This window comes from Dipodomys spectabilis, unplaced genomic scaffold, assembly GCF_019054845.1.
Source record: "Dipodomys spectabilis isolate Male_0828 unplaced genomic scaffold, ASM1905484v1 ptg000140l, whole genome shotgun sequence".
Lineage (NCBI taxonomy): Eukaryota > Metazoa > Chordata > Mammalia > Rodentia > Heteromyidae > Dipodomys > Dipodomys spectabilis.
In genome coordinates this window covers 38,085,449-38,106,705 of record NW_024870817.1, presented here as the reverse complement: position 1 = coordinate 38,106,705, position 21,257 = coordinate 38,085,449, and the positions used below count along the sequence as shown (strand labels likewise).

Below are 21,257 nucleotides of genomic sequence, written 5' to 3'. Positions count from 1 at the left end.
CTATTATTGGAACCCTCGAATGCTGAAACATGTTTGGGAAACTTGTTCTATATCTTATAGAAATGCTTAATTTTAGGAGTTTAATATTTAGCATCCTAACTAAACATCACAGAGCAAATAGTGCATAACTATAATGAAATGGACAGAAAGCCATTTCAGGGCAGGTAGCCTAGAAAATTAAATGTATTTTGAAGTGATGGTCAGAATTGGCTGAGCTTTAAATTTTTGTCTTTTTTTTTGTAAGAATACAGAGGAGTTACAATTACATGGGCAAGATAATGAATACATTTCTTATCAAGCATTGTTGCCTCCTCTTTGTTTCCCCTTCCCATCCCTTCCCATACTTCCCCCACATGCTCCCCCTCCCCACCAAAATTGTAAAGTTTGTTTTTCAACATAACGACTTGTTAAAGTGGAAATGTATAGAATTATAGGAATGAGCCAGTGCCGCCCAGCTCATTATGACATTTTCATGTACATTTTTTTTTGTTGGTGATGTGTTGTTTTGTTTTTTGGGCCCGTTGTGGGGCCTGAACTCTGTCCCTCAGCTCTTTAGCTGAAGGCTAGTTCCCCACCACTTGAGCCACAGCACCACGTCTGGCTTTTTCTGCTTTTGTGGTGCTGAGGATGGAACCCAAGCCTCATGCATGCAAGACAAGCACTCCACCACTGAGCCACTTCCCAGTCCTTGTTGGTGGTGTTTTTATAGTATTGTTTCATTACGTCGCCCAGGCCGATCTTGGAACTCAGTATTGTTCCTGCTCCAGTCTCCCCTAAATGCTGAAATTACAAAATGTGATAATAAATTAATGAGGTAATGTAATATAGTGGTGGTAATGTATACAGAATAGTACTGGAAAAGAAATGAATAGTGATAAAAGCAGATTTTTACCTACATCTTAAAGATAATTTTGCATTGTGAATAAAGGTAAAACTGGAAGCGGTGGTAATTTTATTATTTTTTAAATTTTTATTTATGTATTTTTTGGTTGGCTGGTCCTGGCGCTTGAATTTAGGACTTGGGCACTATCCCTGAGCTTCTTTTGCTCAAGACTAGTACTGTACCACTTGAGCCACAGTGCAACTTCAGCTTTTTTTCTGTATATGTGGTACTGAGGAATTGAACCCAGGGCTTCATGGATGCTAGACAAATAACTCTACGACTGAGCCACATTCCTATCCAGCTGAGGTAGTTTTAATTGACAGTAATTCCTTTTCTTTTTCTTTTTTTTTTTTATTGTAAAAATACTGTACAGATGGGTTGCAATTACATGGGCAAGATAATGAGTACATTTCTTATCAAGCATTGTAGCCTCCTTTGTTTCCCCTTCTCATCCTCCCCCCACTCCCCCCCCCAAGGACGTCTCATTGTTGCAATGGGTCCACCGGTATCCCTATTTAAACGATTTGTTTTTCCCCTTTCCCTATTCCTTTGATTCTGTATTTATCAGTTTCTGAATTTCCTTTTAGTGTAATCGCTCAAATTCCTCTTCACCTGTTGACAAACTTAATCAGCAGCCTCGGCTAACCAAACTGACAAGAATGCGCACTGATAAGAAGAGTGAATTTTTGAAAGCATTGAAAAGAGACCGAGTGGAAGAGGAACATGAAGATGAAAGCCGGGCTGGCTCAGAGAAGGTGATTTAATTTGCATAGATACTTCTTTGACCATAATATTGCCTTGGAATATTTTATATAATGGAATTTTTGTCTCCCAAAAGAGAAGGCCTAATAACAATTTGATTATTAATCATTTGTGTACATAATGCTGTATTTTGCATTTCCTATGCAAAAATACATGTTTATTTGCCCATGCTGAAATTGGACTCAGGTCCTTGAGTGTGCTCGGTATTGCTTCCCCACTGGCACTCTACTAATTGTACCAGGCCTCTAGCCCAAGTTTTGAATTTTTTACAGCATACATTAGGAATGCAGAAGTGGGTTTCATTATGACATTTTCCTTTTTTTGTTGGTGGGAGGAGGAAGGCAGTTCTTGGGCTTGAACTCAGGGCCTGGGTGTTGTTCCAGAACTTTTTTGCTCAAGCCTAGTGATCTTATCATTTTGAGTCACAGTGGTACTTAACGGTTTTTTGGTGGTTAATTGGAGATAAGAGTCTCAGGGCTGGCTTGGAACTCTGATCCTTGAATTTCAGCCTCCTTAGTAGCTAGAATTATAGGCATGAGCCATTGGCGCCCGGCTCATTATGACATTTTCATGTACATTTATTGTTGGTGGTGTTATATAGTAGCACTTCATTATGTAGCCCAGGCTGACCTTTGAACGCAGTAATATTTATGCTCTAATATCCCCTAGATGCTAAAATTATAAAACATGTCCTACCTTGCTCTGCTTTAAAAAATAATCACTAAATTTCTTGGGGGGGGGGGGAAGGGCAAAACTATATATTTTTCTTTTTCTCTGTTTCCATCCTTATTCTTTTGGCTTTATCTTTTTGAATAGGTGTGACTAGCTAGACTTACAAAGTTTTGAGAATCCATTCCATTTTAGTTTTCTATTCTTGGGAGAATGCTTTTAAATTTAATGATTATAACCAGTATATGTATTCTTAATGGGAATCAAGCCAAGATTTATTAATTTATTAAGTTATTAACTCTGTCCTTTAAACTTTCTCTTTTTTTGACTCCCTAAAAATCAGGATGAGGACTCATTTAATTTGCATAACAGCAATAGTACTCACCAAGAAAGAGATATAAACAGAAACTTCGATGAAAATGAAATTCCTCAAGAGAATGGCAATGCCTCAGTTATTTCCCAACAAATAATTCGGTCTTCAACCTACCCACAAACTGACGTTCTTTCCAGTTCACTTGAGGCAGAACACAGGTTAGTATGCAAGGTTTCAATTATTGTACAGGTCTTTTGTGATTATTGATTTTTGTAATGCTGGCTACTGAAGCAGAGGTTTTGCATATCCACTGAGCTATAGCTCAAGTCCCTAACTTATTATTTAATGTTTATTGAGATTTTTTAATATGCCATAAATTTTACTTGTTTTAAATGTTAATAATTGTTTTAAGACAATTTTTAGTATACTCATAGAAATTCAACTGCCATTGCAGTAAAATTTTAGAACATGTTCCTCACTCCACACAGTGCATGTCCATTAAAGATTTATTCATGTTTCTCTTTGTCCTAGGTAACCAGTACTATACTTTTTGGTTTTTGTAGATTTGCCTTTTAGAGATATTTTAAATATACAATCTTTCTTTTAAAAACGATTCACTGTTCAAAGGATTTTTATTTAGCCTTTCGGTAATCCTATCATCAAGTAGTATCTTCATTCCTGTCTAATCCTATAAAACATTGAAGCAAGGTATGTTCTGAAGAATATAGAAATATACAATCTTTTATATCTTTCTACTTAGTTTTTTTTTGACACAGCATACTTTCAGACTAATTGGAGTTTTAGGCCATCAGTACTTGATTCCTTTTTATTTTTGGTGGTACTAGAATTGAAGTCAGGGCCTCACACTTATTAGGCCAGTGCTCTGCCACTTGAGCCATACCCTCTAGCCCTTTTATTAGCTTTAGTTACTTATCAGGTGTCCCTAGTAGTGGGATTTGAACTTAGCCTTTTTTCTTTTTTTCTTTTTTTTTTTTTTTTGTCGGTCGTGGGGGCTTGAACTCTGGGCCTGGGCGCTGTCCCTCAGCTCTTCAGCTCAAGGCGAGCGCTCTACCACTTGAGCTACAGCGCCACTTCCGGTTTTCTGGTGGTTTATTGGAGATAGGAGTCTCACGGTCTCTCCTGCCCGGGCTGGCTTTGAACCGCGATCCTCAGATCTCAGCTTCCTGAGTAGCTAGGATTACAGGCTTGAGCCACCAGCGCCCGGCTTGAACTTAGCCTTTTTTCCTTACTCAGCTGGCACTCTACCCACTCCAGTCCTACTTTTTGGTAGTTTTTCTGGAGATGATGTCTTACTGATTTTGACTGAAACTGGTCTGAAACTGCAGTTTTCTATCTGCACCTGGTTTTAAACTTTTTTTCCCCTCAAATTAAAATTCAGACCTCCTGCTTTTAGCTGTTTAGGTGGGATTACAGGTGTGCCATTTTGTTGGTTGATTGAAATTGGGTTTTACTAACTTTATGCCTGTGCTAGGATTACAGATGTATACCATATCCCCCTGGACTTTTGTTATTTTTATTGCTGTATAACACATTATAACACATTGTGTTGTTACAAGATATTTTGTTCATCAGCTAATAGATCTCAGTTATTTCCACTTTTGAATTTTATGGATAATGCTGTGCTGTGAGCCATTTGTGTACAAATTTTTCTGTGAACATTTTTTTATTACTCTTGGGGAAATACATTTTTCCCCTAAGTTAAAAAATGTTACAGCTTTTAGATTTCCAGCTTCATTTTTCTGTTAAAATCAAGTGATATGTCTGTCCCATGGTTTCATATTTTTGGTATTGTGTGTGTGTGTGTGTGTGTGTGTGTGTGTGTGCGTGTGTGTATATGTATATGTGTGTGCACGTGTGCATGCATCTGCATGCATGTGTGCTCATGCTGGAGCTTGAACTTGGTGCCTCAAAATCTTGCTTGGCTTTTTCACCTCACAGCTGACATAAACCATTTATGCTAATGCCTCCATTTCTGTGGAGATGGAATCTTTCCAGGCTGGACTCAGTGGATTTAAATCTCTATCCTCAGGTCTTTCAGTGGCCTGATTATAGGTGTGATCCAGTTGGTAGTGCCCAGCTACCATAAATTTAAGTGTGATTTTAGTGCCACAATACATATTACCTACTCTTCAGTTGCATTTTAACAGTGAGTTGTCAGTGATATAGTTTGTTTTTTAAATTTGTTTCACTTTTTATTTATGTGATACTAAGGAATTGAACCCAAAGCCTCATACATGCTAGGCAAGTACTCTTACCATTATGTCACAGCCCCAGAGATACAGTTCTTAAGGATCTTTGCTTGAATGATTTTTACTACTGTGCCCCCTCTTACCCTCATTATTTTGTTACCAATAATTCAATTTTTTTTTCTTTTTGCTTATGTGGTGCTGGGGAATCGAACCCAGGGCCTCATGCATGCAAGGCAAAGCGCTCTACCACTGAGCCACTTTCCCAGCCCATTACCAATAATTCAGTCCAGGGACTTGATTTATTCTAATCATACTCTCCTACTGAGTAACGCCTTTAATCCAATCTTTTGTTATATTTCCTTTGTAATATTTAAGTTTTTCATCTATATTGCTGGTAGCCAGTTTTAGAAGTAGTAAAGGTGTAGCCAGTTTTAGAAGTATTAAATATGTAGATCTAGCAAAAGCAGTTTAGATTTACTAGTTCTAGGATCCATATGCTCTATACATGCTCCATATTAGATGGCATTCAATGATAAAAATGCATGAAAATAGCACTTGAAAGAGGCCATCTAAAAAGTTTAAAAAGTACGTTTGGAAAAGAAAAGATGATAATGGGAATGAAATAAATCATAGTAATGTCGACTTGTCCTTTTTTGGTTCAGAGGTTGCAGAGTTTGGTATAGTATTAGCTTGAGAGGCTGATATCCAAAAATTCCTGTTGCCTTCTTTTACTGTGAAATAGGCAAGTTGTTTTTCCTATGTGGCTTTGATTAGTCATTGGAAGATATAGAGAGCAAGTTAAATTTTACTCACTCTTCCCGAGTTGTGTTCTATGAAAATTTATCAGATGTCTGATGGGCTCAAGCTACAATCTGCTTTTTTGAAACAGGGTCCTATTTGTTGCTTGAACTACTTATGTAACTCAGGTTGGCCATGGACTTGTGATCTTTCTGCCTTATCAGACTTAGCCTAAAGGAATGCAGTTAAAAAACAGACTCAAACCCACCAGTACAAGATGGAGAGGCCTAATAAGAGCTAGAAACTATGAAGTAACTGAGTCAAATGCAATATAGCTGTTGGTACAGTAAATTGGTCCAATTATTGAAAAATGGTGAAATTCTCTGTCAGTCTTAAGCTCTGTTTACCTAAAAGTATTTTCATTAAAGAATGAAGGAGGAGGATTTACTTACTTTGATCCTTATTTAGCTATTAGAGGACATAATACCTAGGATATAAGACCTCTTTCAAATTTATGTGTTGAAGATAATTGACATGCCCTTTAAAGATGATGGGAGCAGAAGAATAAATTATACAATACAAGTTAGGGTTGGGCATTGGTGACTCACATCTGTAATTCTAGCTTCTCAGGAGGCTGAGATCTGAGAATTGGAGTTTGAAGCCAGCCTGGGCAGCCTGTGAGACTTTTATCTCCAGTTTATCACCCAAAAATTGGAAAGTGGGGCTTTGGCTTAAAGTAGTAGAGTTTTATTAGCCTTGAACAAAATGAAAAGGCTCAGGCATAATGAATGCCCAGGCCTTGAGTTCAAGCCCCACAACCAACTAAGAAGTTAAAAGCTATCCAAGTCTTTTCAAAGTAGTAAACATAATAAGCTGCCAAGAATATGTTGGATTATGGTGGTATGGAAGAAAAGAGGGGGAAATCATGTCACTTTTAGTATAAGAATTGGACAGATTTGTTGGGCTCTGTGGCCAACATACATCACATATTTAGTTCCTTGGGAGGTGAGATAGTGGTTTGGGGCTAAACTGGGCCTGGGTTATTATTTCAAACAATAAGAAGTTGAATGTAGTGATACACACCTATCATCTTACATATGCAAAAAGCCTGAAATGGAGGGTGGCAGTTCAAGCCTGCACAGGATATTGGGGAAAACAAAATGGCCCAAGTGATACCTGTTTAGCTGCATATGAGGCCCAGTTCAATCTCTAGTACCATTAGTCCATCCACCTTCTCACTAAATTTCAGTTAGGCCTTTCCTATTGCAAGATTCTAGCTTAGAGAACCTTTGACACCAACAGGTAAGCTATTTATTATTAGCAAAGATAGATTATTACCAAAAATATTTAACTTAATCAAAAATATATTGTTTTAATGTGATGGTTCATGTGCTGTGTATTTTCTAGTACATAAACTAAGTGGAGGAGTTATCCTATTTCAGTGAAGCTCTAAATTAAACATTTCTTCTCAGATTGTTAAAAGAGATGGGCTGGCAGGAAGACAGTGAAAATGATGAAACTTGTGCTCCTTTAACTGAGGATGAAATGAGAGAATTCCAAGTTATTAGTGAGCAGGTAAGAAAACCTAAGTCATTTGTTCGTTTATTTACTTATTTTTGTGGTGGTACTGGGCCATGAATTACTGGCCCTCATCTTGGTTGGCTTTTTTCACTCAAGGCTGATGCTATAGCACTAAAGAAATGTTCTCTTCCTCAAATGTTTGCTTGAGAATGTCTGTCTATTTCTTTGTTTTTTTTGGTGGTACTAGGCATTAACTCTGGGCCTCTTACTTGCTAGCAAGCTGGTACTCTACCACCGGAGCCATGCTTCTAGTCCTAAAATGGCCCTTTTTTAATTAGAATAATACAGTTAAAAGGTAAGAATTAGAGTAGAAAGACAAGTTTGTAGTTTTAAGAATTTGTTAGATACTCAAATTTTGGTCATACCTGCCTTTGTTTTAAACAAATCTGCAATGATAATTTTGTCTGCAGTAGTTATGTTGATATAAACAATATATTTGATTTTTATTTAGGATGCTTTTGGTGGTTGTTTTGGCCTGGATGATAACTCTTAATTGCCTTCTAAATAACTTGACCTTTGACATTTTCTTTTGGTATGAGTGCATTCTTTCCTAAAACATCTTGTTTTAGGCCTCTTAATTCATTCTCTGTCTCTGTCTCTGTCTCTATTTCTCCCTCTCTCCCTCCCCCCTCTCTCCCTCTCCCCCTCCCTCTCTCCTTCCTTCTCTCCCTCCCCCCTCTCTCCCTCTCCCCTTTCTCCCTTTCCCTCTCCCCCTCTCCCTCTCTCCTTCCTTCTCTCCCTCCCCCCTCTCTCCCTCTCCTTTCCTCCCCCTCCCTCTCCCCTTCTCTCCTTCCTTCCTCTCTCCCCTCTCCCTTCCTCCTTCTCTCTCTCTCCCTCTCCCCCCTCCCCCTCTCCTTTCTTCTTTCCCTCTCCCCCTCCCTCCCTCTCTCCCTCTCCTCCTCCCTCTCTCCTTCCCTCTCCCCCTCTCCCCCTCTGCCCTCTCTCTCTCTCTCTCTCTCCCCCCTTCTCCCCCCCTCCCCCCCTCCCCCCTCCCCCCCACTCCCACTTCAGCCATAGTATCACTTCCAGGTTTTTCTGAGTAGTTAATTAGAGATAAGAGTCTTACAGACTTTACTGTCTGGGCTGATTTTGAACTATGATCCTCAGCTCAGCCTCCTGAGTAGCTAGGATTAGGATTTGTTAGGAGATGGTTTGTTAGGAGGATCATGAGTTGAAAGCCACTTGGGCTGCAAGTTGATGTTCAGCTTGGGTTACATAATAAAACTGTCATCTACCTCCCTCACAAAATAAAAAGTTGAATTTTCCCAACTCCATTATAGGAAGTTTCAAACTCAGGACCTCATGGTTGTTAGGCTTTTTGAAAATAGAGATAAGGGTCTCACAAACTTGCCTGCTTGGGCACCCTTTTGAAATCTTCAGATTTCAGCCTTCTGAGTAGTTAGGATTACAAGGGTGAGCGCTACTGATGTGTGGCAACAATGCTTTCTGAATTTTTCATACACTGCTAGAAAAAGAACTGCTTTTTGTGTTTGGCTATGTGTCCTGAAACTTTGCTGAATTTCTTAGTTTTACAGGGAATTTTAGAGAATGATCACAGAGGTTTTTCTGTCTCATGACATCTACAGACAATTTTCCTTTTTGTTACTTACTGTTTCCAGTTAAGTTTATTTACAGCTTGTTTTTTAAAAATCAAAAATGGTGCTGGGACTGGGAATGTGGCTTAGTAGTTGAGTGCTTGCCTAGCATGCATGAAGCCCTGGGTTCAGTTCTCAGCACCACATAAATAGTAAAAGCTGGAAATGGCACTGTGGCTCAAGTAATAAAGTGCTAGTCTTGAGCAAAAGAAGCTCAGGCAGTACCCAGACCTTCAGTTCAAGCCTCAGGATTGCGGCCCTCCCCCCCCCCCCCCCCAATAGTGCTGGAGTTTGAACTTTGCTTTTGCTTACAAGGCAAGCACTCTTATTACTTAAAGATATGGACCCTTAATAGGTTTTTGAATTCTGATTATGAAGTTGGCTATAGATAGTAGTAACTTTGCGTTTCTTTGGTTGTATGTTACATAATATATACTTCAAATATTTATAGTTTTTGACCCATGGATGCATTTTTTCATGAGAAATTCAAAAGGCTTGAATTAGTAATTATGTGTTGTCATTGATTTTTATTTTGTTTTTGTAACTTATAACAGTTTTAATTTGGGTTAACCATCTGTTTTCTTTCTGAATTTTTATCTTAGCTTGGTTCTTGTTTGTTGGTATTCTAGCTCTGTTTTCTCAGTTTCAGAAAAGAGGACTAATTTTTTTCTGTTAATATCTGTAGTTAAGCACAGAACTCAAATGATTTTGTTTCTTTGTATACCTCACTTTATTTTACATATGAATTAAGCAGATGATGGGGTGTGTTCATATGAGTCATGATAATAATAACAGCTATAATGGTTGCTGAATATATGTTATGTCACATCTCAGCATATGTTTATTACAGTGTTCATGTAAGGAACTGAAAATTTCAAAATATTTAATACACTTGTAATTGTGACAGGGCTCACCTTTACCCTGTCTGGTTAGAAAAATCTATATTTTTTTCCTGTACTGTATAATACATTAATTCTTACAGTATTTTGTTAGATTGTATGTATATTTGTTTGAGAGGAAATATTTTGTCTATCTAAATAGCTTATTTTCCAGGTAATGACTTGGTATGTAGAATATTGTTGGAAAACAGTAGTTTTTTAAGTTTGTTGTATTTATTAGTATACTTCACTTTTGCACTCTTCTTAATGGATAACTCTTGTAATAATGTCTATTTGAAATTTTAGTTACAGAAAAATGGTCTGAGAAAAAATGGTATTTTGAAAAATGGCCTGATCTGTGACTTCAAGTTTGGACCTTGGAAAAACAGCACTTTCAAACCCACAATTGAGAATGATGACACAGAGACAAGTAGCAGTGACACATCAGATGATGACGATGTGTGAAGGACTTCCTAACAGCTTTAGAAATTTTAGCGTGGTACATCTCTCATGCAGTTTGGGGTGAATTGTAAAAATGAAGAACTATAATTTATGTAGTGAAATACCCCATTAGAAGATGATTTTTTTTGGGGGACTTCATTATGAAGAAAACCAAGAATGTTGTGTTGGGCTATGTTGAACATTATTTCTTTGTAAATGAATGTTGTAGAAATGAGGACTTTGGTTGATCCAACATTGACTTTCTTCATCACTGCAGCATTTCTCTGACTAGCAATGTGACTATGTAACAAATGAGATTTTTCTCATTTAATAATAAAAAATTGTGTAATGTTTTGCAAAGCTTCTGTCTTAAAATGTCCAGGTCTTAAGGAAAACGGCAGCTTACAGGTTTGTTTGCAGAGCCGTTATTTTTTCGTACTGTGGAAATTTTCAAGTCCACATTGTGCGTCGTGCGCCTTTTCACTCCACTTTTCTCTGAAACAAGACGAAAACAAAAGAAAAAAGAAAAAAAAAACAAAAAAAGGAAAAATATAGCATGTTGGCTAAAATGGGAGCAAAGTACACTTTAAGACATTAATTTCCTGAACTTAGCTGTTTTATTAGTCACCTTTTAAAATATAAATTGCTCTTTAGCCATTTATAGTTCAATAAATGTTACAGGAGAGACTCGCCAAACTTCCAGATTTTAAGAGGTGAGTTTCAAGAGTTTTATTTGGATATGTTGTTAGGTTAGGATTTTCAGAATTGATGGAAAAGAATATTGTGGGAAATTTTATTTTGATAAATTATTACACATACAGAAGAACTGATCACACTTAAACTGGATCTGTCCACAACATGGAAAATAAAACTGGATTTTCAGAATGTTGTTGTTCTCTGTAGTGTTCAAGGTACTGGTGTCCAAAAACATTCACTTCAAAGTTTATTATACTTTATTTCTTTGAGGTTAGAAAAAGCTTTTTTTATTGATTTAGAAATCCAGCTCTGTATTTGTATTTTGATTATTTACCATCATTCGTTTTTAACATTACATATAGATTCTAATTGTAAACATTATCTTAGAGCAAAAACCTTTGAAGTTTTATATTTGTCTAATGTTAAATGTTGTTTGATTTTTAAAATTGTGTTTTCTCAGAAGTTTACAATTTTTTCCCCCCTAATTTTACATCAGTATTCTGCCCTGGCTCCCAGTTATCACCAGAAGCTGTATACCTTCACTGAGGCTGGTGATGGTGGGAAAATTAAAATAGACATAACATACATACACTTGAGGATGAGTTAGTGGTAGCAGAAAGTATTATGTGCATCTTATTTTTTAAATTTTATTTTATTATAAATTGCACCTTAACTTTTTTTTTTTTTTTTGCGGGCGGGACTGGTCGTGGGGCCTGAACTCTGGGCCTGGGCACTGTCCCTCAGCTCTTCAGCTCAAGGCTAGCGCTCTACCACTTGAGCCACAGCGCCACTTCTGGCTTTTTTCTTTTTGCTTATGTGGTGCTGAGGAATCGAACCCAGGGCCTCAGGCATGCAAAAGAAGCACTCCACCACTGAGCCACCTTCCCAGCCCACACCGTAACTTTTTAAATAGGCTTTTTTTTTTAAACTAAATTGAATTAGAATGTAGCATTAGTCACAAGAACCTAAGAAATACTTTGACAGACTGTATCACATATTGAATATCTTTGCTCAGATTTCACTTTGATAAGGAAACAAAAACTACCTTTTATAGCTGGTTGCTAATAATAAATCAGAAAGGACTTTAGAAAAGTGGTTTATGTTGAAAAGCTACCTTGTGTTTTTGTATTTTCTAATACCAGAAAAATTTTTTTATTTTCTGGCATTTTATATTTTGTCAGTTCCTTCTACTTTAATTTCCATTTACTAGAAGTTGAGTGTTTATTGTGCTCTCATACAGTGTGATAATGGACTCTTTTTAAATGTATGTTATGGTGGTATAGTTGTACCCTATTAAGTGATGGCATTAACAAGTTTGGTTACTAAAGGGATGGAGCCAAGCACATGTACTTAAAAATAAAGGTTATATGTTAGCATAGTTTTAAGTTGCTGTTAAATAATAGGCAACTGATATAAAATTTGGAGTATATTGTTGGAAAAGGATCACAGCAAGTACAGAAACTAGTTAAATTGTAGATGTAGATTGTGGGGAATTGTTCATGGTGATCAGAACAAAGTAAAAGCTGTATGCTTCAAACTCATCTCTGACAAATTTTCAAAAATCACTTAAGGAATAGATGGACATAATTAACACAAAGCATAAAATTTGAGGAATTGTTCCATAAAATCACCCGAACCATGGTAATGAACTTTGTTACTTCTCAGAATATCTTGGTACTCGCTTCTCCGAAAATCTCTTCCTTTCTACTATTCCATTTTATTTGTAGCATGAACAAATTCTTGTGGTAATAATTTGCTTAGAACTGCAAGTGCTGGTGGCTTATGCCTGTAGTCCTCCCTAAGGTGAAATCATTGAGATTGAGTTCCCAGGCCTGCCACTACCAGGGAGGGAAAATTTCTCAAGATCTCTTCTCAACAAAGAGCTGATTGCAGTGAGACCACCTGTTACTCTAGTAACCAGGAAACCTAACAGTTGGATCACACCCAGAACATTCCTCGGCTGGAAGTGAGACCCTGTCTCAAAATAATGGCTAAGGTTAGGTGCTGATGGCTCATGTTTGTAATCTGAGATCTGAGGATTGTGGTTCAAAGCCAGCCCAGGCAGGAAAGTCTGTACGTTCAATTAACTAAAAAGCTTGGAAGAGCAGTGTAGAGTTAGAGCAGTGGCCCACTAGCCTTGAGCAAAAATGCTCAGGGACAGTCTCAGGCCCTGAATTCAAGCCCAAGGAATGACTGGCACAAAACGACAAAAGAGCAAAGGTAAGGACTGAAGGCATAGCTCAGTGGTGGGAATGCTTGCTTGCCAAGCACAGGGCCCTGAGTTTCAAACTTGAGTATTGCCAGTTTTTTAAATAAAATATTTCAGAAATTGTGTCTTACTTGATTTTTAAAGATAAGAATTGAATATTTTCTGTATTTTTGTTACAATGGAAGTAAAGTTTATTTTAGAGTCAGATTCAGTAACATCAGATTTATATTGAAATTCATTATGTTTAGGGCATCTGGCTTCTAAATAGTTTATAATCTTCCACCTTTTTTTTGTGGGGGAGAGATAGTATTAGATTTGAATTTGGGGTCTGTGCTTGCTGGGAAGGCACTTACGCCACACCCTAGCCCTAAATTTGCTTTATTCAGATAGGAACGTTGTCCTGTCTGTGCCTCCTGTTTAGTTAGGATTACAGACTTTTTGTCAGTTTTTAAAAAAAGTATGCAGGCATCCAATTTGCTAGTATTTTGATTTTTGTTGTTGTTATTGTTGCTCCTCCCACTTTCTGCCTTTGCTAATGCTTATATACACTGTTAGATTATTATATAAATTACTCAAAAATTTCTTTTCCTTAGGCAAAACTGGGTACTAGGATTTAATAACATAATGGAACTCTTTAAGCCCAGCTTTGATTGTTAGTGTAAAATGTATAGTTCAGAACTTGGTAATGTGTAATTCAGTTATCTTTTTAAAAGGTTTTATAATTGTTAATTTTTGTTTATGAGGTGTATAATTTGTGCAAGTTAATCACTTTTCACTTTCAACTAATTTATCATTTAACTATGCCTTCCCCGTGGACTATTTAGTAGACTCAGTCTTAAGTATGAAATGATTGAAGCATATGATAACCATATGTCTGTCCAGAGGACACTGCTGTTGGATGTTCAGTGCAGCAGAGAACTGACTCTTGTGACACATAAGAATAGCCATGGGGGTATGGGAAGGTAGAGTGCTTGCCTTGCATGCATTAGGCCCTGGGTTTGATTCCTCAGCACCACATAAGCAGAAAAAGCCAGAAGTGGTAGTAGTTCCCAAACTTGGCACATTGGTATTTGTGGAGAGTTTACATAATTCGTGGTGGCTGAAATTGTTTTGTTAAGATTGGTAGATTCTGGGTTGAAGAATACTTAAAAGTCCTCCTTGTAGTTCTAATAGGTTGATGTACAATATGGTAGTAGAAACACCTGGTTTTTTTTTTTTTTTTTTTTTTTTTTTTTTTTTAAGTGCAGCTTTTTATTTTTATTTTTTTTTTTTTTTTTTTTTGAGCTTTTTTTTTTTTTTTTTTTTTTTTTTTTTTTTTTATTGTAAAGCTACTATACAGAGGGTCACAGTTACATGAGTGAGGTTATGAGTACACTTCCTCTTGAACATTGTTACCCCCTCCATTGTTTTCCCCCTACCATCCCCTCCCTCCCTCCCTTCCCCGAGGTTCTTTTTTTTTTTTTTTTTTTTGATTGTGATTAAATGATTACATAATTTCAAAGTCACAAGTTCATTCTAACTTCCCTGGAGCAAATTGTCTACCACAGTCTGTAATATATAACAGTGTTCACATGTTATATACCATATTTGTGATCAGCAGCATGAGGATATTTAGTAGTGGTTCAACCAGATGAGCGGGAGTTCTTTGTTTCTTAAGTCCTGTTAGTTTTGTCGTATCACTAACCTTTTGGATTTAGCATCCACTTATGAGGGAGACCATGTACCGTTTGTCTCTTCGTTCTTGGCTTACCTCGCTCAACATGATTCCTTCTAGCTCCATCCATTTCCCTGCAAATGCCATTATTTTGTCATTTCTAATGGCTGCATAATATTCCATTGTGTATAGATACCACAATTTTTGGATCCATTCATCTGTGGTGGGGCACCTAGGTTGTTTCCATATCCTAGCTATTGCGAACAGTGCTGCAATAAACATGGAGGTGCACGTGTCCTTGTATATTGGTTCCTGTTGTTCAGGGTAGATGCCTAGAAGTGGTATGACTGGGTCGTAAGGGAGGTCAATCTTTAGCTTTCTAAGGACCCTCCAGACTGCTTTCCAAAGTGGTTGTATAAGTGTACATTCCCACCAGCAGTGTAATAGGGTTCCTCTTTCTCCACATCCCCTCCAGCATTTGTCGTTGGCTGATTTGTGGATGTGGGACATTCTGACTGGGGTAAGGTGGTATCTCAGGGTTGTCTTTATTTGCATTTCCTTCACCACCAGGGATGATGAACATTTCCTCATGTGTTTCTTTGCCATTTTTATTTCTTCATTTGAGAAGTCCCTCTTTAGTTCCCTTGCCCATTTAGTAATTGGTTTGTTAGGTTTGGGAGGGATTAGTTTCTTGAGTTCCCTGTATATACAGGATGTTAACCCCTTGTCTGATATATTGCTGGTAAATATTTTTTCCCAATTAGTTGGTTGTCTTTCTAGCTTAGTTGCGATAGATTTAGCTGTGCAGAAGCTTTTTATTTTAAGGTAGTCCCATTTGTCGAGTCTCTCTCCAACTTGTTGTGACCCTGGGACTCTGTTCAGGAAGTTCCTTCCTGTGCCTATTAGTTCAAGTGTCTCTCCTACTCTGTCCTGCAGTAGTTTCAGAGATTCAGGTTTAATGTTAAGGTCTTTAATCCATTTTGAGTTGATGTTGGTGCATGGTGATAGGCTGGGGTCCACTTTTAGTTTTCTGCATGTGGCTGCCCAGTTTTCCCAGCACCAGCGGTTGAAGAGGCTGTGTTTCTTCCATTGTATGTCTTTGGCTCCTTTGTCGAATATCAGCTGGCTGTAGGCCTGTGGATTTATATCTGGATCTTCTATTCTGTTCCATTGGTCTTCGGGTCTGTTTTTGTGCCAGTACCATGCTGTCTTTGTGATTATAGCTCTGTAGTAGAGTTTGAAGTTCGGCATGGATAGCCCTCCCATATTGTCTTTATCCCCTAGAATTGTTTTGGCTATTCTAGGTCTTTTGTTGTTCCATATAAATTTTTGGACTGTTTTCTGTATTTCAGTGATGTACGTCATTGGGATTTTAATAGGAATTGCATTGAATTTGTATATTAATTTTGGAAGTATCACCATCTTTACTATATTAAGTCGGCCTATCCAGGAGCATGGGAGGTCTTTCCATTTCCTAGTGTCTTCTGCAATTTCTTTCTTTAACTTTTTATAGTTCTCATTAAATAGTTCTTTTACATCTTTGGTTAGGTTAATTCCTAAATATTTTATTTTTTGGGAGGTTATTGTGAATGGGGTTGCTCCCTTTATTTCCCTCTCTTCCTGTGCGTTATCAGTGTATAGGAAGGCAACTGATTTTTGTGGGTTTATTTTGTATCCTGCTATTTTGCCGAAGTGACTTATGATTTCTAAAAGTTTGGGGATGGAGTTTTTGGGATCGTGGAGGTATAGTATCATGTCGTCTGCAAAAAGGGATAGTTTCACTTCTTCTTTCCCTATGCGGATCCCTTTAATGTCTTTTTCTTGCCTTATTGCCCTGGCTAAGGGTTCTAGGACTATGTTGAAGAGGAGTGGAGACAGTGGACATCCTTGCCTTGTTCCTGTTTTTAGGAGGATTGGTTGTAGCTTTTCCCCATTAAGTATAATATTGGCTATTGGTCTGTCATAAATGGCTTTTATTGTTTTTAGAAATGTTCCTTCTATTCCTATTTTCTCCAGAGCTTTTAGCATGAATGAATGTTGAATTTTATCAAAGGCCTTTTCTGCATCTGTGGCGATAATCATGTGATTCTTGACCTTGGCTCTGTTGATATGCTGGATTACATTTATTGACTTACGTATGTTAAACCATCCCTGTGTCTCTGGGATGAAGCCTACCTGATCATAGTGTATTATTTTTTTTATGTGTTTCTGGATTCTGTTAGCTAGAATCTTGTTAAGGATCTTTGCATCTGTGTTCATCAAGGAGATTGGCCTGTAATTCTCCTTTTTGGTTGGGTCTTTGCCTGGTTTGGGGATGAGTGTGATATTGGCTTCGTAGAATGAGTTTGGGATAGCTCCCTCCTTCTCTGTTTCTCTGAAGAGCTTGAGGAGTATGGGTATTAGTTCTTCTTTAAAGGTCTTATAGAATTCTGCTGTGAATCCATCTGGTCCTGGGCTTTTTTTTGTTGGAAGACTTTTGATAGCTTCCTGTATCTCATTATAGGATATTGGCTTATTTAATTGGTTAACTTCTTCTTTGCTCAGTTTGGGTAACTTGTATTTCTCTAAAAATGCATCCATTTCCGCCAGATTTTCTTCCTTTAGAGAGTATAGCTTTTGAAAGTAGTCTGTTAGAATTGTTTGGATATCTTGGGTACGTGTTGTGATGTTTCCCGTGGCATCCCTAATCCTATTAATATGGGTTTCCTCTCTTCTTTTTTTAATTAATCTTGCCAACGGGCCATCAATTTTGTTTATTTTTTCAAAGAACCAGCTTTTTGTTTGGTTTATTTTGGTTATGGTTTTCTGATTTTCTAATTGGTTAATCTCTGCTCTCAATTTGGTTATCTGGCTTCGTCTAGTAGCTTTAGGTCCCATTTTTTCTTGTTTTTCTAGCTGTTTTAGTTGCAACATGAGATTATTTACTTGGTCTGTCTCCATTCTCTTGATGTGGGCACTGAGGGCAATAAATTTGCCCCTCAGGACTGCTTTTGCTGTGTCCCACAAGTTTCTTTGTGAGGTGTTTTCATTTTCATTGAGTTCTAGGAAATGCTTTATTTCTTCTCTGATCTCTTCTGTTACCCAGGCCTTGTTAAGGAGTGTGCTGTTCAATTTCCATGTATTAGAGAAATTTCTGCGGTATGCTTTGTTATTGAGAGCTAGCTTGATTCCACTGTGGTCAGATAGGATACAGGGGATTATGTCGATCCCTTTGTATTTGCTTAAGTTCCTTGAATGAACTATGATATGGTCTATTTTGGAGAAAGTTCCATGAGCTGCTGAGAAGAATGTGTACTGTGTTGTTTTAGGGTGAAATACTCGGTAGATGTCAGTTAATTCCGCTTGAAGTATGGCCTCACTTAATTCGGTAGCTTCTTTGCCAATCCTCTGGTTGGTAGACCTGTCCTTTGGTGAGAGTGGCGTGTTAAAGTCTCCTAGTATTATCGTATTGGGATCTATTTTATTCTGTAAGTTTGAGAGCATTTGTTTAACATATCTGGGTGCACCGATATTTGGGGCATATAAGTTGATGATGGTTATATCCTCCTCTTGGATTGTTCCCTTTATTAATATGTAATGTCCGTCCTTGTCTTTCTGTACTGATTTTAATGAAAAGTTTATTTTGTCAGATATCAGGATAGCTACACCTGCTTTCTTATTGGGGGAATTTGATTGGTAGATCCTTTTCCACCCCTTCACTCTGAGTTTGTTTGTATGTTTGGCTGAGAGGTGGGTCTCCTGAAGGCAACAGATGGATGGGTCTTGTTTTCTGATCCAGTCCTCAGTTCGTTTTCTTTTAATTGGCGAATTCAGCCCATTTATATTAAGAGAAAGTATAGAGAGATGCATTGTTGTCCCTGCCATTCCGTTTTCCTAAGTTTTTCTTCTTTCCTTTCCTCCTGTGCTTGCTCAGTTAGACTTTGAGTAATGCCTGTTTGGGGCAGGTCCCAGTTCCTGGTTGCTTTCTTCAGGTTGTGTCCCCCCTCTTAGAATTCTTTGTAATGCTGGCTTAATGTTTATGTATTCATTTAGTTTTTCTTTGCTATTAAAAGTTTTCAGTTCTCCATCGAATGTGAATGCTAGCTTTGCCGGGTATATCAGTCTGGGTTGGCAGTTATTGGCTCTCAGGGCTCGTATGGTGCTTTCCCAGGCTTTTCTTGCATTCATTGTTTGTGTGGAGAGATCTGCAGTGATTCTAATTTTTTTCCCGTTGTAGTATAGCTCCTTCTTCATTTTTGCTGCATGCAGGATTGTTTCCTTATTATTCAGATCCATCATTGTTACTATTATGTGCCTAGAAGTGTTTCTCCTGGGATCTTGCTTGTTGGGTGTTCGATAAGCTTTTGTGATGTAGTTAAGATGGTCGTTTTTGAGGTGGGGAAAATTTTCATTGACTATCTTGTTAAATAGGTGTTGCATTCCCTTGCTCTGGAATTCCTCACCTTCGTCCACTCCGATTATGCGAAGGTTAAATTTTTTAGCATTATCTGCTTGCTCTTGAATTTCCCTTTGGTTTAATTTGAGTGATTTTTCCATATCTGTCACTTTTTGGTCCAGTTGGTGTATTCTGTCTTCTGTATCTGACACTCTACCTTCCATTTCATTCACTCTGTTGACCGTGGCTTCTATTGTGGTTTGCATGATGGAAATGGATCCCTTTATGGATTCAATGTTGGTTCTCAGAGTACTGATCTCACCTCTCAATGAGGTGATATCAGTATGCATTACCTCTAATTTGGCGTTTATCTCACTTCTTACTGAGGTTTGTGCAGCTTCTATTTTTGCATCCAATTTTTGTTTGATATCCTGTATATCTTTTGATAGTTCATCCTTGTGCTCTTTCAATTTCTGATCCATTTCTCGCTTTATTTCTTGAGTCATTGCCTCCAGCAACCCTTGGATGTAGTTTTTGTCTTCCATTCCTGCTTTGCTCCCACTGGGGCTCTCCCCTGCGTGGCTGCTGGCTTTTGAGGTGAGCTTGCTGTCCTGGGTAGTGGTAAACCTTGTGATTTTTCTCTGTGATTTTCGCATGGGGGTTCAGGAGACTGCTCTTCAATCTTGTTTTGGTGTGTCTGTCTTTGCTTGGTTGCTGATTCTCTATTGGTAGAGAGAGTCTGTGTCTGATCTGGATTCTGTTGGGAGCCTATTTCCAGCTGCTATTCACTTAGGATTCTCAGCTCTCTGCTGTAGCAATTCCCGCCTTTGGAAGGGTTGAGCAGCCTAGACTGCTTGTGTTTGCTCCTGCGGGTGCTCTTGGGAAGATCAGATGCTCTGGATGCACTCTCCCAAATACTGGAGTCTGCTATGGGCTCCTGATGTGTTTTTGTTGAAACACCTGGTTTTAAACCTAATTTTGCCCCTTGCCAGCTGTGACTTTAATCCAGATATTTAGTCTCTCTAGACAATGCCTATTCCACAGGGTTATTGGGATGAAAAATCATTAAAAGCACCTAGTTTAAATTCTGGTGCATTGTCAGAATTGTGTTAATTTTAGCTGCCCATTCACTATAAACGCTGTGTTAGTCTGTGGATGCTCTAGGATCATGTAGTACTTTTTTAAAAAAAAGTTAAACATTTTAAGCAGGGCAGGTACTGTTCTAAATGGTATGAAATGTTGCAGTTCTCACAGTGAAGTCTCAGCTGTTGTCATCTGCTTCATTTATTTGGCATTATGCTTGGTTATTAGCTAAGCTTGATAACCTGATTTTTATCCATTCTTGAATGTGGTATTTTACCAATTTACTCAAATATAATCATTTAACTTTAATGGTAAATCATATTTTTATTAGCTAATTTACAAGGATTGATTTCCATGCTTTCAAATATTTAAAAATAGAATTACTTCCACTAAGACACATCACCTTATGATTTTCGTGGAAATATGGTAAGTACTGTAATAAGGTAAGCTGGAATTTATTACTATGCTCATTGGTTTATTTATTATTTATTTTTTGGGGGGGTCCGGCCGTGGGGCCTGAACTCTGGGCCTGGGCGCTGTCCCTCAGCTCTTCAGCTCAAGGCTAGTGTTCTACCACTTGAGCCACAACGCCACTCCCTGCTTTTTTTCTTTTTGCTTATGTGGTGCTGAGAGTTAGATTCAAGAATACTTTTTCAATAGGGATGATACTTGTATTCTAAAATACAGGTAAATACTTGGAATAGTACACACACACTTTATTAGAAGTTGACTTGGTGAAAAAAAGTATTTTACTTGTGGTTTATAGTTTTTTTCTCTTAAATCTGAATTTAATAGAGTGGTGGGGCTTACCTAACATTCATGAGAGTTTGATCACCAGCACTGCCTGTGTCCCCGATCCCCCCAATTCATTAAATTCTGACTTTGGCAGAATTTGATGTCTGCTATTTATTTGGAAATTATTTGCTAAATTGAGTGTTGGCAAGCTTTTTGTTTGAAGAACATAAATATTGCTAACCTCTTCGATAGGACTCAGGGCAATTAAATCACCAGAACAGCTACATAAACAGATAAACAGGTGGCTCACACCTGTAATCCTAGCTACTCAGGAAACAGGATCTGAGGATCATTCAAAGCCAGCCTGAGCAGGAAAGTCAATGGGATGCTTGTTTCCAATTCACCACCAAAAACTAGATGTCACTATGCTTGAGC

At 37.8% G+C, this 21,257-nt stretch overlaps 1 protein-coding gene across 4 annotated transcripts in view; it reads left to right on the top strand.

Annotated features, from left to right (window-relative positions):
- Gpbp1 (GC-rich promoter binding protein 1) overlaps nt 1-10,430 on the top strand; it is a 57,531-nt gene extending 47,101 nt beyond the window's left edge. For all 4 annotated transcript variants that reach the window (XM_042690744.1, XM_042690742.1, XM_042690743.1 and 1 more), the window contains 4 exons: nt 1,471-1,638; nt 2,658-2,845; nt 7,048-7,150; nt 9,936-10,430. In XM_042690744.1, coding sequence (XP_042546678.1) covers nt 1,471-1,638; nt 2,658-2,845; nt 7,048-7,150; nt 9,936-10,094 — 618 coding nt within the window. In that variant the 3' untranslated portion in view covers nt 10,095-10,430. The remainder of the gene's footprint in view (nt 1-1,470; nt 1,639-2,657; nt 2,846-7,047; nt 7,151-9,935) is intronic.
- The last annotated feature ends 10,827 nt before the right edge of the window (nt 10,431-21,257 follow it).